We start from the raw sequence: 14361 nt of genomic DNA on the forward strand, positions 1-14361 counted from the left end.
ACACCACAGTCTGTTTGTGAGCTCTGTTATGTTCTGTGATGTTTACTAGTTCTCAAGTACCATATTGTTATAATCATCTCTGATGTTCAACATTTCTGAATTCTTTTTTTTTTTTAAAGATATTTATTTATTTATTTATTTGACAGAGAGAGAGAGAGAGAGATATCACAAGTAGGCAGAGAGTCAGGCAGAGGGAGAGGGAGAAGCGGGCTCTCCGCTAAGCAGGGAGCTTGATGTGGGGCTCGATCCCAGATCATGATCTGAGCTGAAGGCAGCTGCTTAACTGACTGAGACACCCAGGCACCCCTACATTTCTGAATTCTTTAGACAAATATGTGTTTAGTTTTTTAAACTGGTTTAAGTGTTTTCTTTAAAATGTGAGCTTATCAGGTTAATGACTATTATAGCTATGCTCTTCCCTTTGCCTTTAATTATTTTTGTCTTTGGTGTTTCTGTTACTTATTTTTGCTTTGTTGTTTATGTCTGGGTTTGTTTTTTTTTTCCCCTTTACACCATCCTACTCCTTGAAATGAAAAGGGTTTTAGTCCTAGAAGTTGTTACTTTTATGTCTTTATATATTTGTAAATCTGTATTTTAAAATCGATCCATTTGAAATTTAAAACATAATCATTTGATACTCATAAAGCATGAATAAATTAGGTAGCTAACTTCACCTCCTTTCTCTATGTTCAACATCTTCCCTCTTTTGTTGTACTCATTGGGATTTTTGGCCCAGTTAATTTTTTAAAATTCATTTATTTTTTTCCCTGCCTTGCTTGATAGGTGTTTTTCTGGTATGAAAGCTAGATAAGAGTTTATAGATTATATGTTACAGTGAAATAAGCCTCAGGTGAGATGGTTACAGTTTATTCTGTACCTTGTAGTATGGCTTTTTCCTGCTTCCAGTTCTCAGAGGTTCAAGAAGATTTGGGTAGGTCATTTGTAGCCCTAATGGTGTATATTCATAAATAATAAATAAGAAAAAATAAATAAGCATCCAACTCGGGATATTAGAAAGAACAAAATGAGTGTAAGGTAAACTAAACTTATGTATAGTGACTTACACTACTGGAGGTAAAAGTAGGAGTAAATGAACTAGTAAATAGTAGATATAATGAAAATCAAGTTGGTGCTTCTTTAGAAAACCAATAAAATACATAAATTGTCAAATATATAAACAAATGAGAGAAAACAAGAAAAGAAATGATATTAAGTAACTATTGATGCATAAATACTTAAAAGAATCATATAAAAAAAAGAATCATATGAATCTGTTTTCCTCAGTTTTCTATAAGGAATTTGAAAACCTGGATGAGATGGGTAATGTTTTAGGAGAATATAAATTACCGTAACCTACACCAGAAGAGAGAGAAATTTTAACCAGACTGGTTACCATAGAAGAAATGTAGAAAGTTATCTCAGAACTGCTTTCCCCGAGAACAGAAGCAACAGCTCTCAATAGTTTCACAAATAAATTCTGTAAAACCTGTAAGGAAAAATATCAACATCATTTAAAATGTTCCATGACAGAGAATTTAAAAAAGAATTTTAAGAAATTACGTTTATGAAGAAAACATAACATTTGATGCCAGAATATTACCAAAATAACATCAAAAAAGGAAAATACAGATTTCAATTATGAATATTGGTACATAATTTTGAATAAAAGATCATCTTGAAATAATACGCCAGAGCCCAGGAGGGTTTATTTTAGAAATACAAGCATGGTTGCATTGCCCAACTTTCTGTAAGAATTGTCAAAGACCTCTGTGGTCTTCAGTAATTGATTCACACGGTTTCATTTTGGAAGTTTCTATTCTTCTAGCATTAAATAAAGGAGACATTTGCTTTTTCAATATCTTTCAGACTTGGAGTATGTTTGGATGACCAAGGAATTATCACCAAACCGGGGCATTTATGAAGAAAAATTATCCCAGGCAATGGTAATGGAAATACTTCCAAGCTATGACCTTAAATGTCCTACATTAGGGGTAAACTGGAAATGTGAAGACCTATTTAAGAGGGAGCTGGTAAGTCAGAAGACACACTTCAGTCAGGAGACAGTCACTCATACAGATGCCCTTATTGAGAGAAGAGACCACTTTAACAAATCTGGGACAGTTTTTCATCTGAAGAGATCATCTTATCTAAAGCAGGTATTTCCCATCAAAGAGAGAATATATAATTTTGAGATCGATAGTAAAAGTTTAAAAACACATTTGTTTGTAAAAAAACACAAGCAAGTCTACAGAGAAAAGAAACTTCTGAAATGTAATGACTGTGAGAAAACTTTTAGCAAAATCTCAACACTCACTCTTCATCAAAGAATTCATACTGGAGAGAAACCCTATGAATGCACTGAATGCGGGAAAGCCTTCAGCCAGAGTGCTCACCTCGCCCAACATCAGAGAATACATACAGGAGAGAAACCCTTTGAATGTACTGAATGTGGGAAAGCCTTCAGTCAGAACGCTCATCTTATTCAACATCAGAGAGTTCATACTGGAGAGAAACCATATCAGTGTAAGCAGTGTAATAAGGCCTTCAGCCAGCTTGCACACCTTGCTCAACATCAGAGAGTTCATACTGGAGAGAGACCCTATGAATGTATCGAATGTGGGAAGGCTTTTAGTGATTGTTCATCCCTATCTCATCATCGAAGGATTCACACTGGAAAAAGACCATATGAATGTGTTGACTGTGGGAAGGCTTTCAGGCAGAATGCTTCTCTTATACGTCATCGGCGGTATTACCATACTGGAGAGAAACCATTCGATTGCATTGATTGTGGGAAGGCGTTCACTGATCACATAGGTCTTATTCAGCATAAGAGAATTCATACTGGAGAGAGACCTTACAAATGTCATGTGTGTGGAAAGGCTTTTAGCCATGGCTCGTCCCTGACTGTACATCAGAGAATTCATACCGGAGAGAAACCTTATGAGTGTAATATCTGTGAGAAGGCCTTTAGCCATCGTGGCTCACTTACTCTTCATCAGAGAGTTCATACTGGGGAGAAACCCTACGAATGTAAAGAATGTGGGAAGGCTTTTCGGCAGAGTACACACCTTGCTCATCATCAGAGAATTCATACTGGAGAGAAACCTTACGCATGTAAGGAATGCAGCAAAACTTTCAGCCAGAATGCGCACCTTGTACAACATCAGAAAATACACACTGGAGAGAAACCTTATGAATGTAAGGAATGTGGTAAGGCTTTCAGTCAGATTGCACACCTTGTTCAACACCAGAGAGTTCACACTGGTGAGAAGCCGTATGAATGTATTGAATGTGGGAAGGCCTTTAGTGATGGCTCCTATCTTGTTCAACATCAGAAACTCCATACTGGGAAAAGACCATATGTATGTCTTGAATGTGGAAAGACATTCCGACAGAGGGCATCCCTGATTTGTCACCAGAGGTGTCATACAGGCGAGAAGCCTTATGACTGTAATGTTTGTGGGAAAGCCTTTAGCCATCGTAAATCTCTTACACTACATCAAAGAATTCATACAGGAGAAAAACCTTATGAGTGTAAGGAATGTAGCAAAGCCTTCAGCCAGATTGCCCATCTTACACTTCATAAGAGAATTCATACTGGAGAAAGGCCCTATGAATGTAAAGAATGTGGGAAAGCCTTCAGGCAGAGTGTACATCTTGTGCATCATCAGCGAATTCATACTGGAGAGTCATCCTCAGTTATTCCCTCCTCCTCACCCCCATATCACCAAGTCCTCTAGATTTAATCTTTTTTTTTAAAGATTTTATTTATTTATTTGACAGAGAGAAATCACAGTAGACAGAGAGGCAGGCAGAGAGAGAGGAAGCAGGCTCCCTGCTGAGCAGAGAGCCTGATGCGGGACTCGATCCCAGGACCCTGAGATCATGACCTGAGCCGAAGGCAGCGGCTTACCCACTGAGCCACCCAGGCGCCCTAGATTTAATCTTTTGATTGCCTCTAGGGTCTGTCCACTTTTTTCCAGTCTATGTCCTATCATCATAGTCCAAGATGAAACCATCTCATTTTTATTTTTACCATAGTGTTACAGCCATTATCCCTCTTGCTCCCCTCAAGTGCATTTTTAGCACTATAGCCAGCTTAATCTTTTAATAATAAAAATCTATGCTACTTTCCCATTTAAAACATTTGTCTTTAAGTTGGTCTACCTAAAGGGCTTAGCACATAACCGTTGACATATAATTAGTGCCATTAAGGTAAAGGTTTTCTTGCTGTCATGTTCAGATGCATGTAAAATCTAGTAGTTCAAGGCTAAGAAGCCTATACATTTTAGAGAAGACAAAGGATTGTCTGCATTCCTAGGAGGTAGAAAAATGAACACATTCAGGATTGAAAGAGTCTGTGATGGACAAGATAACATGTTGGCTTACCACTCTGAATGAATAAATACAAGGGTTTGTAGCACTGCTGATGAGGGACACTCACTTTCCCCGGCGCTTAGCAGTTAGACTAGGCCTGTTAGAACAAAAGCATTTGGTAGCATGTAGGACTAGCTAGGTATTAAAAACAAACTAAAGTCAGCAAGCAAGAAAACTTAAACAGATTAATAGCCATGAAATAAACAGAAAAAAGTAATTTAACACTTTCACCTTTAGAAAAGCACAGACAGTTCCTGTGATGTTTGAATTGTTACAGAGCATAAAATAAATACAGTAAAGCTGCCCATCTTACTCTGTGAGACTGACAAGAGTGGTACCAGAAGAAAAGCACATATGTTGCTTTTAGCTTGTGAATTTTGATGTTAAAACTTAAGCTTACTTTTTAAATTTTAAAAGGTCGAGAAAGTAGGAAGCGAGACCTTCTTTGTAAAATAGAAAGACTTTGGCAAAGATATTTCTCCTTGTGTTAAATCTGTAAATTAATCAATAGTCCAGTAAAAATCCCAATATATTTTTAAGTTGACAAGCTGATTCTGACCATCTATGGAATATAGGATGGTGGTATAATAGTGAGTATAATAGTGAGTGAGTGAGTGCTACGTGCCTTACTATACTCACTTAACATTAACTGAGCATTTACTAATATGTTCCAGGCCCTGTTTTGGGTGCTGGGGATAGAACAGAGTGCAAAATATGCAAGTTTTTGCCCTCACAGACCTAGTAGGAGAAGACAGACAAAATTGAAAGTCATACTATGTGAAAAGTGTGCAGTATGACCATGATGAGAAATTCCCGAGAGAGGGAGCTAGGGAGTGATGGCAAGGAGTGCCTTACTGTTCCCAGAACATATGGGCATTAGAAGCAGTTAGAAGAAACTGTTTGATACAGTGGGTATAAGTTAGTCCTATGGTAGATAATTACACTTTTGGTGTTGCAGAAAGACAGAATTGATGGTTTTAGAAGGATCATGAGTGTTCTCTTCACACTATCAGTAGTGATTTTCAGGTCTAGTGGAGGGTTGTTTGTTTGCTTGTTTCTTGTATCTGGTTTTTGTAACCTTATTGAGATACAATTTATGTCCCATACAGTTCATCCATTTAAAGTGCACGATTCATTGACTTAGTATGTTCAGATTTGTACAACCATTACCACATTTCATTACCTAGAAAAGCCTACCCGCACCCCTGGAGGAGTACTCTTACTTGGTGCTTTTGGGTTTTCTCTTCAGACTTGCCTGTGGCAGCACAGAAGGCCATGTGAGGGGGGCTCTCATCCAGAGGGCATGAGTGCTAGAAAATGGAGCTTTGGGATTCTCTTGACTTGGGTAGAGGCTAGGAGTTGGGTGGTCCTATTAGATTCCCCTTATGTATGGTAAAAAGGATTTTTCATTGCTGTGAGAGGAAGATGGATTAATCAAATGGTGTTGGGACTTAGCTCTATGGAAAGAACGTACCTTGTACACTAATGAAGCTCTGAAAGATCTAAGTACAATATTAGAGTACAAGAAAAATGTTATTTCTATAATTTTGAGGTGGGCCTTCTTAAGTATCACACATAATCCAGGAGCTGACATTAAGATAACATTTATGTGGAAAATATCAGAGTCAAAGTCAAATATACAAATACGAGATTGAAAGAAAATATTTGCAAACCAACATAATGAAGGATAATAACCCCTGATATTCAGAGCATTATTACAAATAAATAATAGTAACACCAGCAATTCAGTAGAAAAAATGGACAAAGCTAATGGCCTGTTCAAAGAAGATGAAAAACAGCTAATGGAAATGACCCACTATCACTAGTAATCAAGGAAATGCAGAATAAAATGATGTTATATCTACTTTTTTCCCCAAAAGATTGATTTTAAATCATAGAAAAGTGATTATATCTAGTGACTGTGTCAAAAACAGTTCCATTGTTGGTTATATAAATTTCTGTGTGTATATACCATTTTAATCATTATTACTCAGAAACCAAAGTGTACAGATGTAGGTAAATGTATAATGGCAAAAATATTTTTGATGGTGAACTCAGTAGAAACCATTCGGGGGCTGGGTAAATGGATAAGTTAATTATGGTGTATTCATTCAGTAGAATTACATGCAGCTGTTGAAAAAAGAGCTATAAATATGTCTATAGCCATAGAAGGATGGTTGTATTATGCTAAATGAAAAACATTTCCAGATCTGTATTCTAGTATAAACTCATAATACCAGAAATAAAACTTAAAATATGTATTTTTCTGTTTTTCTCTGCCCTGTTTTCCATTCCTTCTTTCGAGGACACCATCTCTTCTTTTCCTTCGAGCAGCTGACCATACTGTACCATATGGCGCTGATGGTCTTGGCTAATCAGATTCTCTCTGGAGTTTGCAAGGTGGTTGGGTCTTTGTCATCTAATGGCAGCTCCCTAAAGGGATGACGCTGGTGTTCTCATGACAGATCTTTGGGGTCACTCTAGCTCTTGGGCTTTCTAAGGCTGTAATTCTGCAAACTACCCACTATTCTTCAGTTCTTCATTTTTTACCTATATCGTGCATATGCTTGTAATTAAAGCAACTTAACCAATACAGTTTGGTATGAAGATTGGGTGATAGGCTATAGAATCTTTGGAAAATTTGAGGTATTAGGGATTGGTTTTAAGTGAGATGGCGCAAGTAAGAGTCCTGTTTCTTTTCTAGCATGAGGAAGTGGAGAGCTCATGGTGTGCACGGGGTAAACATCGAAGTAAATTATTATTTGTAGTCACCTGAGATGAGTGGAGGTCAGGGATCCTGGATTATGGCAGTTTAAAGAGGAAGAGGACTGCTAAGTCCAAAGAGTGTATATGATGCTGGTATCTAATTGCTTTGGGTAATTTAAAACTCAGATCTTGAACTTCCACCATCAAGGCAAAAAATTGCAACTAGGGATATTTGTATGATATTGTTGAAAATGTCTTATGCTAGTTGAAGTCATAGGGTTAAGAGGGCATAGGGCACAGAGTCCTCATGAATGTGATGCCAGGCCAACCCATAGAGTGGAGTGGCCACACTCCATCCCTTGTGTCCTCAAAACCAGCTTCACACCTGGCACGTGCACTGAGAGCCTGCGATATTAGTAATGCTGTCTGACAATAGATCCTCTCTCTCTACCTGAAAGTAGGATGTCCCCTATCTGGCATCTGTGATGCTCAGGGCATCCCCCAACAGACAAATTGGCTCTGATCTGCTCCTGCATTTTTTGGGCTGGGTAATTTGTGGATTATTCAAACAAAAATGAAACCCATCATGGAACCAGTACTCGTGAACTAGGAATGCATACAACATCCTAAGGAATGGGCAGAGGTGCATGGCACCTGGACCCACAGACCTGCCCGCAGCATCACCAAACTCCTGCCTGTGGGCCGGTGTCATGGATCCTGATCCAGGAACTCTGGAAGGAACAGGCTCAGCCAGCAGCCCCCACGGTTCCTCCCAGGCTGCCCTCCCCTGGGTCCATTCACCCTTCCCACACACAGACGGGCAGCAGCAGCAGTAGTGTCTCTGCGTTGAAGGAACCAGGCACCTGCCTTGGTGCCTTTGTTTGTGAGGGTGTCATAATGAAATACCGCTTAACCACAGAAATGTGTGTTCTCACAGTTCTGTAGAGGCCAGATTGAGGTGTGGGTAGGTAGGTTTCTTCTGAGCCCTCTCTCCTGGATTGTAGGTGGCCACCTTCTCTCTGTGTCTTTATGTGGTCATCCCTCTGTGCTGTTTGTGTCCTAACCTCTCTTACCTCCTAAATTGCTGGTAGGAACGTAAGATGGTACAGCTATTCTGCGAAACAGTGTGGCAGTTTGTTTAAACAAGGAAAAACTAAAAATGCAAATACTATATGACCTAGTAGTTGGACCCGTGGGCATTTATCACAGAGAAATAAAGATTTATGTTTACACAAAACCTGTCACAAGGAAACAACACTGAGAGGGCAATCTATGGAATGGGAGAATATTTGCAAACCAAGTATCTGGTAATGGTTAATATCCAAAATATACATGATTTTACCACAATGAAAGAAAAGGGCAAAAAAACCCCACAAAAAACAAACAACAAAAAAAACCCCACACCTGGGATATCCCCAAACTGAAAATATCCCAGATGTGATACCCAAATTGTGGTGTCAGTACCATGGGGTAGAATCTGGCAACAAAGTAATAAACTGATATGTGTAACAGTTTGGATAAATCTCAAGAATTATGCTTAATGGGGAAAAAAAGCCTGTTGTAAACAAAATTATGGATATAGAGAACAAGTTAGTGATGGGGTTAAGAAAGGATGGGGTCTGGAAGGAAAGTGGGTGTGGTTATGAAAGAGCCACGTGGGGGAACCTAGTGGTGATGGAAATATTCTGTATCTTAACAACATCCACATCAGTATCCTAATTTTGATACTGCAAGATGTCACCTTTGGGAGCAGCCAGATGAAGGATAGAGGGGATCTTTCTGTATGGTTTCCATTTTATTTTTTGCAACTGCGTGTGATTCTACTTTTATCTCAAAATAAAATACCCAATTAAGAAATCATGAGTCACCATGAGGTTAGCTTTTTTTTCTTCCGTGGTCAGTCATTTAGTAAATGCTTTTGTACCTAGATTCCAGGTTTATGGTATAAGAGGGACTCGGTCAGGAGGCCTGGTTCCTCCCCCAACAACGCCTTTGCTCTTATGAGACCTCTCTTGTCTGCACCACTTTCCTTACCTAGAAAGTAGCTTGGTAGGCTACTGGGTGGCTCAGTTGGTTAAGCGACTGCCTCCCATTCAGGTCGTGATGATGGAATCATGGGATCAAGTCCCGTGGGCTCCCAGCTCCATGGGGAGGCTGCTTCTTCCTCTGACCTCCCCTCTCATGCGCTCTCTCAAATAAAGAAAATCTTAAAAAAAAAAAAAAAAAGTAGCTTGGTTTTAAGGATTAAATGAGTTCATAAATCAGAAAATGCCAAGTACAGAAGATAGCACCTAGGAAATCTAGTAAGAAGGGTCAATATTTTTTTATTATGATCAATTGCTTCTTTGTGTCGCGGAGAATCAGCGTGATCATTAGGTTCTAGAAAGCCGTCCGGTATTGTCCTTCTTGGCTGTCTTTAAGGCCTGGCTGCAGGATGGCACAGAAAAAGGGGTTTTCTCTGCCCCTCCCTATGACCCCTCCTTTTCTGGAATTTTCCCTCCCCACTTCTCCCCTGTTCCTTCTCCTCTTCCCCCGTCTTCCCTCCCCAACCCTTCTTTGTTCTCTCCTTCTGTCCTGGTCGTGTTCCTTCTTTTCCCCTCACCTCTCCTCCCCTTCTCAGATCTTCCTCCCTCCTCCAGGTCCCTCCTCCTCCCATCTCTTCCCTTCTCCTTCCTCCCTCCCCCGGCGCCTCTCTTCCCCCTCCCACTCCTTCCTAGGCCTCCCCCCTCTCCCCTTCCCCTCCCGGCCCTACTCCATCTCCCGCCCCCCTCCCTTTCCCCTCCACTCCCCTTCTCTTCCTCCTCCCTTTCCCTCCTTGCTCTCGCCCCGCCCTCTCCCTCCCCTTCCCTCCACCACCCAGCCCTGTTGGTAGCGGTGCGGCTGGGACCTCCAGGAAACGAGAGGGCGCGATCGGGTCTCGGCTTCGCTCCGCTCCGCCCGGCCGGAGGCCCGAACGGAGGCGGCGGCGCGCGGGCCTCTGGGTAGTGTAGTCCCTCCGACAGCGCAGGCGCAGTGCGGCCGGGCGGGCCCCGCGGGCGCGGGTCATTGTCCTGGCAGAGGCGCGCGGGTGAGTCCTGCAGCGGACGGGGCGGGGCCGGGAGGGGCGGGGCGGAAGGAAAGGGGGCGGGGTCTCCCACCTGGGTGCCCCCGCGCGGACAGACCCTCGCCCGGCGGATGGGGCGTGCGGGCCCAGGTGAGGGCGTGCGGACTGCGTGCGCGGAGGGGCGGAGGAGGGTTTGCGGGCTGTGGAGACGCGGCTGGGGTCGGAAAGGAGGCGCCTGTGTGTGCCCGACCGCGTGTGCCCGGGCCGTTCGGTCGGGCCCGTGTGGAGTCAGTGTAGGGCGGGGCGGCGTCCTACGCGCCCGCCGGTCTCAGCGTCTCGGGGTGCGCCCCTGAGCCCGGGGCCGGACTCCCCACGTCCGTGCGAGCGTCTGCTTGGGTAGCGTGGCCGAGTGTGTGTGTGTGTGAGGGCGCCGCCCCGGGGCGCAGCTGTGCGGGTCCCGGCCTCTGGCCCCTGTGTCTGGGTGTGGGGTGTGTCCCTACGAGGCCCACCTGTCCCCCTGTGTCCGTCAGTGTCTGTCGCCGGGTGTGAGTGCGTCCGGGTGTGCCCTCGCCGTCGCGCGTGTGGAGGGCCGGCTGTGGCTGCACAAGTGGGCCCAGCCTGGGGCCCCCGAAGACTTGTGGGTCCTATAGAAGGCTCTGGAGGGGCGGGAGCCCATGGCCCTAGAGTGTGGGCGGTGGCAAGTGGGGCCGAGGGGGCGTACTCCTTCCTGTCCCGCCTCTGCTCACAGGGCCTTCTCGAGGGGAGTAGTGCCCGTACCCCATTCTGACCAGGGGTGTATTTGTTCAGAGAATGTGTACTGGGCACTGAGAGTGCTGCTCTAGGCACTTTCCGGGACTACCCCTTTTAGAGGCCTTCCAGGAGCTCTGAGGTTGCAGCCCTGACCACCCCCATTTTACAGATGGGGAAACAGCTCAGAGACCAAGTCACCCAGCTTAGAGACTAAGAAGACCCAGGCATCTGGGGTCCAGAGCCCCCATGCTTAGCCACCAGACAAATGGGAAATTCTTTAATCCTTTCAACTTGTTGGAGACAAAGTTCCAGGATTTTTCCCCCATGGGATTCTCCACTAGAAACAATGGAAGGAAGGAAATAGCAGAAACCTCAGAGGAAGAGGAGGAAGGAGGGAGCCACTGGCTTTGCAACAGCACAGCTCTCAGACCACACTCTGTCCAATAGTCACCAGCCCTGTGCACGTGTCACCTTACAGGGCCACTCTGAATTCATGGACTCCTTTCTCAAAATAAATTTGTTATTAAAATTACAGTTTGTGATTCCACGGCTATAAGGATTTATATATTCTGGGTTGGATTACATTCATCCTTTTTGATATTAGGGGCGCCCGGCTCACTATACCTCATGGATAAGTTGGCTCTGGTTCTGTTTGTGTCCAGCCAAAGAGCTGGTGTTGTTGACTTCACAGTGCAGGGATAGGAGGCAGAGTCTGCCAGTCGGAAAGAATACCTTTTGAAAAGTTAAATATTTTTTCAAACATTACAACAGTGATAGGAAATTACTGCATCCAGCGAAACAAAGAATATGAAGGAAAACAATGAATAACACCTCCTTCTCATTCCTACTTTGTCCCCTCAAGGCACCACCTGGTGTCTATCATTCCATGGTCTTTCCCAGGCTCAGAAATGCTGCACAGAAGCAACCCCTGCCCTCCACGTGCTGGTTTGTCTTTATGCAGAGAGCTTAAAGTCAGGTGTAAAACTATCATCTAATTTGTGTTTCTCACTTAGTGACATTACGGATGTGAGTAGACGCAGAACTACTCCTCCTTTGTAGAGAAGACCTGATCCTTCATAATATGGCCTCTCCCTTATTGATGGGTACTTTTTATTTTATTTCTGGACTTTTTGTGGGTTGGTTGGCCTTTTGCCTCCAGGAATAGTTCTACAGTAAATATGGCTTTTTTGTGCTGTAACCTTTTACACAGAGCTTTTATTGCTGTGGCAGAGTCTCAGACAGGGCTGCTGGGTTATGGGGTTCTTATGTTGCCAGCTGGCTTTCTGGAAAGGTGAGAGACTCCCATTCCTTCTGCTGTGTGGAGAAGGCCCATTTCTTTGTGTCTTTGCCAGCTCTAGAAGTTTGCTCATCTGTTCTTTCCCTCTGTGTTCGGGTGCCTCTTGTGTGCCACACATCGTCCTGGATGCCGTGATCATCTCTGCTTCCTGACGAGTTGCCTTCTGGTGGAGGGAGGACAGACAAGGAACTCGAGAACAACTCTTTATTTTATTTTTTTAAAGATTTTATTTATGTGACAGAGAGATCACAAGTAGGCAGAGAGGCAGGCAGAGAGAGGGAAGCAGGCTCCCCGCTGAGCAGAGAATCTGGCACAACGTGGGGCTAGATCCCAGGACCTTGAGATCATGACCTGAGCAGAAGGTAGAGGCTTAACCCACTGAGCCACCCAGGCGCCCCGAGAACGACTCTTTAAAAAGACAGTTGCTGATAATCATGTGTGCTATGGGAAGATGGTGGAAGGGGTAGGGGTGTTGCCGCTTGAGCTCAGGGGCTTGGGGGTGGGGGATTTACTTCTCCAAGGGGGTGATGCTTAAGCTGACTGTGAGAAGACGCTAGTTCTTCCCATGGCTAGGGAAGAGGGAGCAGTAGATGTGAAGGCCAGTGTGCCTGGGGCCAAGTGTTGGAGAGGAGAGCAGACTGGGAGGGTGACGGCCAGCAGGTGCAGACCATAAGGGCCGCGTGGGCAGCTGGGAAGTCTGGGTGATTTCTGATGCTGTGGGAGACCACAGGAGGGTTTTTTAGCTGAAGGACATTTTTACTGAGGGCTTGCTGCAGGCCAGACATGGTTCTGTGGAATCTGTGGATGGGAAGTGGTAAGAGACCTGAGCCCATGCGTTTGCAGTGGATACTGGAGCTCCTTGGCCTCGCTCTGTTGGCAGTCTTTGCTGTGGGGCCGCCTTGTGGACTCGGCGTACTTGGCAGTACTGAGCAGCATTGCTTGGTCTCCACCCACCAAATGCCCAGAGCTGCGCCTCCCGCAAGTTGTGGCACTTACAGAATGTCTCCAGACATTGCCAAATGTCTCCCGGGGCCAAAATCACCCTCTGGCCGAGAAGTAGTGTTCTAAAGATTTCTGCCAACCTGTCCTTATGTGCGAGTTAAAATTGCAACTTTCTGCTTGTAAAAGTGGGGGACCCTTTGAGCTCAAAGAGACCCTTCTTTGTCTTCGTGGTTCTTACACTTTAAGAAACTCATTTGGAAATCAATAATTCTTGGTCCGCATCCCAGCAGGTTTGATGCACCAGGTCTAGGCAGAAACCTAGGGATGTGTATTCTGAATAATAATAAGCTTTTCTGGTGATTTCTGACATTTTGAGAAATGGCACAGTAGCTGAAGGGCTTTTGTATAGAAGACTGCATTTTTACAAGTGATCCTGAGGGAGGTTTAGGGAGGTGTATTTTGGCTTAATGGCAGAAGGAAAATTTGTTTCCAGTCAGAGATATTGGTGACTCATCATGGGAGGCATGCAAAGTCCTGGCAGGTCACTGTGGAGCCAGGACTGCACTAGCATGTCCTAAACTAAGAATTTGTGCTAACCTATGCCACCTGTCTAGTGTTTTACTTTGCTTTTATTTAAATTGGCTCACTGGTTTTTAAATTTATTTATTATATCAACTTAGTTTATTTTTTTAAAGATCTTATTTATTTAGAGAGAGCACACAAGCACAAGTGGAAGGGGAAGAGGGAGAGGGTGAAAATGTCTTAAGCCGACTCCATGCTGAGTGTGGAGCCCTACGGGAGCTTGATCCCAGGACCCTGGAGATCACGACTTGAGCCAAAGCAAGGGTTGGACGCTCTATCGACTTCGCCACTTAGGTGCCCCTAAATCAACTTAGTTTAAAAGGGTATTCTTTGCCATAAGAAAGGAGACTTCAGAACAAAGCTGACTGCATTTTACTCTTGGAACATACTCGACCAGCAACAGTAATGATGGCAGCTCTGTGTTGAGTTTGTGCTCCAGGTTCCTTCTGTGTGTGTTAGCTGAACCCCACAGATACCCCCAGGAGACATGGGGAATTGCCTGCTGCGGTGGGGAGTGGCGCCTCAGACCAGCACTCCAACCTGGGGAGGGGGCCTGAGCAGGTGGCTGGGAGAAGGCAGAGGGTCCTGTTGCTCCCAGCAGCTGTGGGAATGAGTGTGGGGGTGTGAGGGTGTCTGGGGGTGCTTTTGAGAGGCATCAAGCACC

The 14361-nt window shown here is 44.2% G+C and overlaps 2 protein-coding genes across 8 annotated transcripts in view; both read left to right on the top strand.

The window, feature by feature from the left end:
• The window catches only part of ZNF470 (zinc finger protein 470), a 38889-nt gene that overhangs the window by 9153 nt on the left and 15375 nt on the right, over nt 1-14361 (top strand). For 5 of the 7 annotated variants that reach the window (XM_059383162.1, XM_059383161.1, XM_059383163.1 and 2 more), the window contains one exon: nt 1867-6638. In XM_059383162.1, coding sequence (XP_059239145.1) covers nt 1867-3740 — 1874 coding nt within the window. In that variant the 3' untranslated portion in view covers nt 3741-6638. Of the gene's footprint in view, nt 1-1866; nt 10277-14361 lie in introns of those variants that run through there. The other 2 variants (XM_059383168.1, XM_059383167.1) reach the window with 2 other exon arrangements.
• The window catches only part of SMIM17 (small integral membrane protein 17), a 56257-nt gene continuing 52157 nt past the window's right edge, over nt 10262-14361 (top strand). The window contains exon 1 of the mRNA XM_059383213.1: nt 10262-10276. The gene's annotated coding sequence lies outside the window, so the exon portion shown is untranslated. The remainder of the gene's footprint in view (nt 10277-14361) is intronic.

Source organism: Mustela nigripes, chromosome 17, assembly GCF_022355385.1.
Source record: "Mustela nigripes isolate SB6536 chromosome 17, MUSNIG.SB6536, whole genome shotgun sequence".
Taxonomy (NCBI): Eukaryota; Metazoa; Chordata; class Mammalia; order Carnivora; family Mustelidae; genus Mustela; species Mustela nigripes.